The 8,379-nt window shown below is 49.1% G+C and overlaps 1 protein-coding gene across 1 annotated transcript; it reads left to right on the forward strand.

Annotated features, from left to right (window-relative positions):
• Positions 1 to 4,341: 4,341 nt before the first annotated feature.
• CPLX2 (complexin 2) lies at positions 4,342 to 5,697 on the forward strand. The gene is made up of 3 exons (XM_007465554.1): positions 4,342 to 4,396; positions 4,537 to 4,712; positions 5,472 to 5,697. The coding sequence occupies exons 1-3, from the start codon at positions 4,366 to 4,368 to the stop codon at positions 5,667 to 5,669; spliced, it is 405 nt and encodes a 134-aa protein (XP_007465616.1). The 5' UTR covers positions 4,342 to 4,365; the 3' UTR covers positions 5,670 to 5,697.
• Positions 5,698 to 8,379: the final 2,682 nt, after the last annotated feature.

Here is an 8,379-nt window from a genome sequence, read left to right on the forward strand (position 1 = left end):
TCAGCCTCTGATACTACAGAGGGATGGAGAAGGAGCAGGAGGGCTGTGAAAACGTTCCTGGGTCTGGTGATTAGGAGGACTCTGGCAGCTCTGACTGTGGCAGCTTCAGCAGCAGTGCAGGGGCTGCAACTCTCCGATCTCACAGAGCCAAAGGGTTTGACTGGGAGGTGAGGAAGTGATGACACCAAGTGGAAACTACTTGATCATGAAGCTAGAGGGCAGAGATTAAGAGAAAGATAGGGTTCGGAGCAGGAGCCGGAGAAGGAAGGGGATAAAAGAGACGCATGGAGAAGAGATTGAAGGTGTGAGGAAGAGGGAGTGAAAAATGGATCAAGGAGAAGGTGTAAAGAGGGAAAATCTGGAGCTCAGGCAGATGGATTGGCTTCAGGGGGAAGGAGGGAGACCTCTTCCTTGGGAGTTAGGAGGGGAGTTAATTGTTTTGGTAATGATAACAAGAACCATTTACTGAGCCCGCATCATATGCAAAATACATTTCATAGGTTATTTCTAAGCCTTCAAAATGGTATTATAATCCTCGCTCTATAAAGAAGAATGAGACTCAGAGAGGTTAAGTCAATTACTCACTATCACACAGCTAAAAAGCAGCAGATTCAGGATCTGAGTCAGATGTGCCTGACACCAGAGCTCACGAGCCTTCTGCTGCACCTCGCTACATAAAGTGACAAGGAAATCACCTGCTGAGAGGGACGGGGTAGGAGTAGGTCGGACCTTAAGAAATTGCTTAGGGGAATCTCTCGACAGGGTGGAGAAATTGCTTAACAGCTAAAAGGGCCATGCTGGGAGTCAGCAGCAGGACCTTGGGGTGGACGCAAGAAGTTTGGCTAAGTAATCCCAGGAGGCTGGGAGTAAGAGGCACCTGGAGTGACAGGATGTAAACACGGAGAAGACTCAGCCCTTGAGTAGATTACTTTGCATGCGGGGGCTTGGGGTTGGTAATCAAAGTTTTCTGAATGAATACAGGAAGCAGAGGAGTCTGGAGAAGGAGGTGGTTTGGTGACAGAGAGGTGGCATGTTGAGGTGTTTTTTTTTTTTTTTTTTTTCATCTTTATTGGAGTATAATTGCTTTACAATGGTGTGTTAGTTTCTGCTTTATAACGAAGTGAATCAGTTATACATATACATATGTCCCCATATCTCTTCCCTCTTGCGTCTCCCTCCCTCCCACCCTCCCTGTCCCACCCCTCTAGGTGGTCACAAAGCACCGAGCTGATCTCCCTATGTTATGCGGCTGCTTCCCACTAGCAATCTATTTTATTGCAGCTCTATTTACAATAGCCAGGAGATGGAAGCAACCTAAGTGTCCATCATCGGATGAATGGATAAAGAAGATGTGGCACATATATACAATGGAATATTACTCAGCCATAAAAAGAAACAACATTGAGTTATTTGTAGTGAGGTGGATGGACCTAGAGTCTGTCATACAGAGTGTAGTCAGTCAGAAAGGGAAAAACAAATACCGTGTGCTAACACATATATATGGAATCTAAGAAAATAAAAAGGTCATGAAGAACCTAGGGGTAAGGTGGGAATAAAGACACAGACCTACTAGAGAATGGACTTGAGGATATGGGGAGGGGGAAGGGTAAGCTGTGACAAAGTGAGAGAGTGGTATGGACATATATACACTACCAAACGTAAAACAGATTGCTAGTGGCATGTTGAGTTTGAGTGGTGCCGTGGGACATCCATGGGAAGGCAGGCAAGAGGGAGGCAAGTGTATTTCTTGACTTATTTATTGCCTGTTTCACACACACACACTCACAGTACACACACTCCCAGAATGTAATCTGCACGAGCACAGGACTTCGTCTGTCATGTCCACTGCTATATCCCCATTGCCTAACACACTGCCTGACACATGGTAGGTGCTCAACTAATACTTACTGGATGAATGAATATAGGGGTCTGGTGCTCAGATAAGACATCTAGCTGTCATCAGTGTTAGCGATCATAAAGCCCCTGGAAGGGGTGAGTTCTCCCAGGGAAAGATTAGAGATGAAAAGGAGATAAGGACTGAGGTCAGAGTCCTGGAGAACACACTTCTGAAGAGGCAAGAGGAAGAAAAGCAGCAGCAAAGGAAGGGAGGGGAGAAGGAGCAGTAGGAGAGGAGGGAGAGGAAAGAACTGAGTCACAGAAGCAAGAAAGGAGAGAGGTTGGAGGATACAGTGGGGTGGCTAGCAGTTCAAATGCTGCAGAACCGCTTCAGAAGAAGGGCTGGGAAAAGGGCCCAGAAGATCATCTGGTTCGGGAGAGACACTTCCCAGAGCAGCAAGTTAGGTGCCCTGTGGACCAACTTGAAACATCTCAAATTAGAGTCCTGCATCCTCCACCACCACCTGGCAATTCCTTGAGCTAAATGTAAACACAGAGGAGGAACCCAAGAGTTCCTGAAAGCATTTAGTTATTCTTCTTTTTTTCCTGTTCTTAGAAATGCTGTCTCTTTACAACGTTTTTAGTCAAATGAAAATATCTTGATTGACTGAGCTGAGCCACCTTCAAACTCAGAATTCTAGGTCAGGGTGGGTTCTCCTGCATTTCCTGGAAATCCTGTTCCTTTCTGGCGTATTCTCATAAACATGCAGTCAGCAATGGCTGACATTAACTAGCACCTGCTACACACCAGGCACCTGACCAGTGTCTTCTCTTCCCCTTCATACATCAGTACAGGGTAGACTTAATACTCCCTCATTTCGCAGGGAGAAAACTGAAGCTTTCCCAGGAAGCCACAGCCAGTGAGGGTTGGGGGGGGGGGGCCAAGATTTCAAACCAGGTGTGTCTGATACCAAAGTCCCTGTGGATGGTTTTCTACTCCATCACGACTTTCCTCAAAACAACCTATCAGGTGATCTGATCGTGTGGAAGTCCTCAAACTCTCAGGCCCCAGGTTATGAAAAGATCTCAGTCTGTCAATATGTTTTCTCATTTTGAAAGAAATGAGGAAAATCCATCATCAATGAACAGCCAGTGACCTTGAACTCAACTTGGTTGCAATATCCAGCCTGACTCCTCTGCCACCATTTCCCAGGACCCCTTTATCCTCCTAGCAAATCAAAAAGACCCCAAGTCTATGTAGAATGAAAGGCCTGGGGGAGTAGGCCTGGCCCAATTTGACCATCAAGGTACATGACACTTTGGCTGTTATATCCCCATCCCCATGGATATCCCCCTCCATACCTGAAAAGGGATTTGTGGTGGTTTTGCCTATGAAAGCACCAGTGAAACTGAATGGTTAAGATAAAAAGGAAGTCTCTAAGAGTTAGAGCATCTGGGTTCAAATTCTCAGGGATGCAAGAAGAACAGGGTAAGAAGGAGGCCAAGTATAGAGGGAAGCTCTACCCACTACCCTTCCCCTCCCACTATAGTTGGAACAGTTCCATTTTCATGTATTTTGCATAGTGAGATTCCCATTAAGATTTTATTTGGAGAAAATCTTCTGAGGCAAAAAAATAATAATAAAAACTGAAAGTCGGTGATTTAGGGAGAGGGAAATGAGGACAAACATAAGCTGAGTGGTTATGAGGCCCAGTGCTTGGTAATTTAAAGGCCCTTAGCTCCAAGAAGATTATTGTGTCTCCAACCCCCTCTGTGTAATTCAAAATAAAAATCAATATTAAGCTATAAAACTTACATGTTTTATGCCATAAAAATAACTTATTTCTCCATTTGTCTAATTTCAGAAGTCTGGATATGTTCATGTAAGCTGGCTGTTCTCATTTTTTCGCCTACCTCTTATTTGCTGGGGCCCCAAGTGCAAGCTCACTCCTTCTAGGGCTTGATGCAGTGGCCCAGGCTGGAATTCTCTCCAGTCTCCACAGTATCCCTGAGAAAGGAGGCACGGCCATCTCTCGCTTATAGAGGAGGAAACTGGGGCTCAAGGAGATTGGATAACTTGCGTGGAAGTCACATGGCAAATAAGGAGTTAGGGTGGCATTAGAACCCAGCTCTGCCTCTGTCCAAATTCCGGGCTTTTTCCAACATTCCTGGCTTCGATCAAATTAAAGCAACATGGTCAAGAGGAAGATTTTTAAATAGGGATCAGAAGCCATTTGGCAGCACATATGTGCCTGGCACATAGCAAGTGCTCAAGAAACAGCCCTTTTCCATCCCTTTCCATGCGGTACTAGGCACTGGGTCTTGGCCTCTGGCTGATGGTACCTGATGCCTGAACCAGGGTGACCGTTCGTTTGCCCAACTTCACTGCCCTGCCTGTGCAGAAGCTTCTCCCATCTAACCCCCAACTCTTCTATCTGCAGGTTGCCACAGCTCCCCAAGCCAGGCCTGCCTGAAGTGCTGCATGCAAATTTGGCTGCTGGCTAGGGCACACTAAACAGAGTTGTAGGCATGGACTTCGTCATGAAGCAGGCCCTTGGAGGTGAGGCCCTAGCCCTGCACCCCATGCCCACTACCCAGTCCAGACCCAGCTGGGAGGGGCCTCAGCACACCAGGCCCCCCCTGATCCCCAGGCTTGCTTCTATGACCCTGTCCTCTCCCTCCCCAACCCATCCCCCACAGGGGCCACCAAGGACATGGGGAAGATGCTGGGCGGAGAGGAGGAGAAGGACCCTGATGCACAGAAGAAGGAGGAGGAGCGGCAGGAGGCACTTCGGCAGCAAGAAGAGGAGCGCAAGGCCAAGCACGCACGCATGGAGGCCGAGCGTGAGAAGGTCCGGCAGCAGATACGAGACAAGGTCAGCACCACCCTCTTGCCCATCCTGGAATGTAGGGGGTTAAAAGGGTCTCCCAAAACCTCGGGCTCCCTTGAATCCCAGCTCTAACCTTAGACCTACTTCTCTCTGAGTCTCACTCTCTTCATCAGAAAAATGTGTGTCAAGGAACACCTCCCTCAAGGACCGTTATGGGGATTAAAAAGGGTAGTGGATATAGTAAGTGCTCCCTAATGTTTGCTGCTACAGGTCCACAACCTTGCACCTGAAATCCTGGAGACCAAACAAGTTTGGAGCCCAGAATTTGGGGATTTTTGCAGAGTACTATAGCGCCCTGAGCACTGTTGTGTGTCACTCCCAGAGAGTTTGCAGCTGCCACCTTATGCCAAACAGTTCAATACTTGTCTGCTCGCACTTCAATAAATCAAGGCTATAAGTAGCCTTCCATCAGTTCAAGTCAAGTTTTGTCACCACAATTGGGCCCAAAGCATGTGGGAGAACATTCAGTTTTCAGATCTTGGAGGATTTCAAAAGAGCAAAGAAATTATGCGGGCAGGTATTAATTTTAAAGGAAACTCCGTGCACCATCTCTCTTTTATTAAATACCAACTGAAGACAAGCACAGTCCCACAAGGCAGGTGCCCTTATCCCCATTTTATAGATGAGAAGACCCGTGGGCTCACAGGGAGTTCCCATGAGCTGCCTCAGCCACGTGTGCATGACCTTGAGATCCAGCTCTCTCCTTGCCCTGTTCACGCCCCTCTCCACCCTTCCCCTCCCCAGTATGGGCTGAAGAAGAAGGAGGAGAAGGAGGCTGAGGAGAAGGCAGCCCTGGAGCAGCCCTGCGAAGGGAGCCTGACCCGGCCCAAGAAGGCCATCCCGGCAGGCTGCGGGGACGAGGAGGAGGAGGAGGAGGAGAGCATCCTGGACACGGTGCTCAAATACCTGCCCGGGCCACTGCAGGACATGTTCAAGAAGTAACCGGCCCTCCCACCGCATCCCCACTCCACTTGTTACTTTTTTTTTTTTTTTTTTTTTTTTTTTTTTTTTTTTTTTTTTTTTTTTTTTTTTTTTTTTGATATTTTTGTGTACTTATTTGCCATCCATATATATTCTTTAATGAATGTTTAAATCTTTTGCTTATTTTTTATAGCTTGTCTTGTTGAATGGTAAGAGTTCTTTATATATTGTAGATACTAGTCCTTTGTCTTATATGTAGCTTGCAAGTATATTTTTTTTTTTTTTTTTTTTTTTTTTTTTTTTTTTTTTTGGTTCTTTCTTTTCTTTCTATTCATTTAAGTCTCAGTTCTGAAGGGGAAAACCTCAGTTGGCCTCTGTCCCCCTTCCCTGGCCAGGGGCTCCTCCCCCTCAGCACTCTTCACACTCCCTTCATCCCGGGGTATCCAGCCTTCACCTCACTCCCAAGTTGCTTGAAAAGGAGAAGACAGCTTTTCTCCAGCAGAGGGTATTGAACCCAGTACAGGAAGCACTGGGGGCCCCCTCCAGGAGCCTAAGGTCTGTGCTGGTGTGGTAATCCCCATACATTCCTTCATGCGCCCCACTGCCAGGAGGACCACTGTGCCCAGCCAGCCAAAGTAATGACACATTCCAGCCCTGCCCAGCATGCTGACCTTTTGGCCTCTAAACCCCAGTGGGCCTCCAGGCCAGGGCAGGGGCATTGAGTGGCCTGGCTCTGAGGAAGGGAGTCAGGGTAGGTCCGTCCCGTTAGGGCCTAGCCTGAGGCTGGCCTGTTCTGTTCTGGCCAGGCCTGGGTCTGGGCAGGAGGCTGGGGCTCTCCTTCTTTCCTCCCTCTGATGACACCCAGTCTAGGAGCATTCCTCTCCCAACCCCCACCTGAAGAGGCCTAGCCCCTGCCAAGCCAGTCCCTCCAAATGGATCCTCTATGGACTTTAACTCATCTATGGAGGGGCCCCAGGGTAGGGCAGCCCCTTGTTTCTTCCCCCCACTCCACTTAGGTCCTGGAGCCCCACTGCCAGGCTGGGCCCGGCTTGCCCAGCCAAGGGGCTGCCCAGGCCCCCCAGAAAATACTTGGAGCCATTGGGCAGCGATGGCTCATGCCATGGGACTCCCCCATTGGTGCAGCCAAGCTGCCCCCATTCTTACCCACCCCTCTTCCTCACCTTGTCCTGTTCATGTGCTTCCAGGGCCCCACGGTCCACAGGAGGACCCTTCCTGGCCAAAGCCCCAAACTTTTTGGGAAAAGCCAGTTCCCAGTTGACAGAAGGCATCTGTTCTTTCATCTTATTGGCCAAGAACAAACTCTCCTCTGGGATGTGTGAGACTGGCATTTGTTCCCCCCAACCCAAATTGCCAAGGCCTCCTTCTCAGTAAGTTGTGTGAGAACTGGGAAGCCATGGAGCAAATGAGAGAGGAAAGTGTTTGTCCAGGCATGCATGAATGTACACGGCAGAGACTGCATCAGCAATTGTATGTCCAGAGATTATACATATAAGCCTACGATTAGAGCGTCTTGAGATTGTGTGTGTGTGTGTGTTAGTCATCATCCCTGTGTGATGTATGTTAGGCAGCCTTGTGTATGTATGTTTGTTTGAGGTGGTATGTATGAGTTGAGATTGTGTCATATGTGTGCACTAACCATCTCATATGTGTGTCAGAGCTTGCATGTGTTAGCTAGTATCTGCATTTGTTTTCAAAAATAGCATGTATGTCAGGAGTGATGAGAATGTGTTAGATGTTGTAGAAGTATGTGTTTGAGAGAGTTGTCAGATGTGCTGAGACTGTTGTGTGCATGTGTTTGGCTCTGAAAAGGCAGTTGTGTGCAGGACGTGTGCCTGGGGAGAAGGAACATAGGTAAGATGACCCCTCTTGGCCCCCAAACCACTAGTCACAGATGGCCACATCCAAGAGGAGACCTTGTCCTTGGCCTAGAGTCCTCCTGCCCTTGGGGGGTTCCTGCCTGAAGTCCTCAGAAGTCCACTGGGACAGACCCAGGCAGTGCCCCAAGAAGCCATGCTGGGCCCCCACCGGGGCCTACCCCAGAAGCAGGGGATAGGGAGGGGGCGACTTGCCTGCCCCGAAGCCCCTGCCCCATTGGCCCCAGTTTGCATTCTGCAGGTTTTCCACTTTAGCGAATTTATGCTTTTATTTCAGAGAGAGACATGGGTCTTCTCTGTCTGTTTCCAATAGTTAAAGCCATATCAGTTAGACTGCAATACTTTAAAGATGAGACAAAACAATCCATATGTTTAGGGAACTAGAAAAGTCCCCTGGTCTGTCCCTTCTCTGGGGAGCAGGGCCTCAGCAGCTCCAGCTCCCTGGACTTGCCCTTCTCCCCTGCCCACACCCCCTCCCCTGTGCCCCTGTGTCCCGTCCCCCCAGGGGACCTATGTCTGTGTCTGTACCTGTTTCTGTGATGGGGAGCCACCTCGCACCCCTGTTGTCTGCTTGTCTGTTTGTGTCTGTTATCCTGGGCAGGATGGTCATTCTCAGGAGCCCTGGGGTCCTGGGGCAGAAACAGGCAGAGCCCAGTCCTGGGCCCCAGGCCTCCCCAGGCCCTGTGCGTAGGTCCTACCTGGACACAGGGGTGAATCCCAAGTGTTCAGAAAGGTCTCCCTCTTCACAGGGGCCCGCAGACCTCAAAGGTGGTGCCAGGGCACAGAGAGTGCCAGATGGACAGTGAAGACTGAGGCTTCAGATGAGCAGGGAAACC

This window comes from Lipotes vexillifer, unplaced genomic scaffold (genome assembly GCF_000442215.2).
Source record: "Lipotes vexillifer unplaced genomic scaffold, Lipotes_vexillifer_v1.1 scaffold621, whole genome shotgun sequence".
In the NCBI taxonomy this organism is placed as follows: domain Eukaryota; kingdom Metazoa; phylum Chordata; class Mammalia; order Artiodactyla; family Lipotidae; genus Lipotes; species Lipotes vexillifer.

Bases quoted from the DNA above. Each gene is read 5' to 3' on its own strand.
- CPLX2 (XM_007465554.1), top strand. From the start codon at position 4,366: ATGGACTTCGTCATGAAGCAGGCCCTTGGAG. The intron at 4,397-4,536 runs GTGAGGCCCTAG...CATCCCCCACAG, and splicing joins CATGAAGCAGGCCCTTGGAG to GGGCCACCAAGGACATGGGG. The intron at 4,713-5,471 runs GTCAGCACCACC...TCCCCTCCCCAG, and splicing joins GGCAGCAGATACGAGACAAG to TATGGGCTGAAGAAGAAGGA.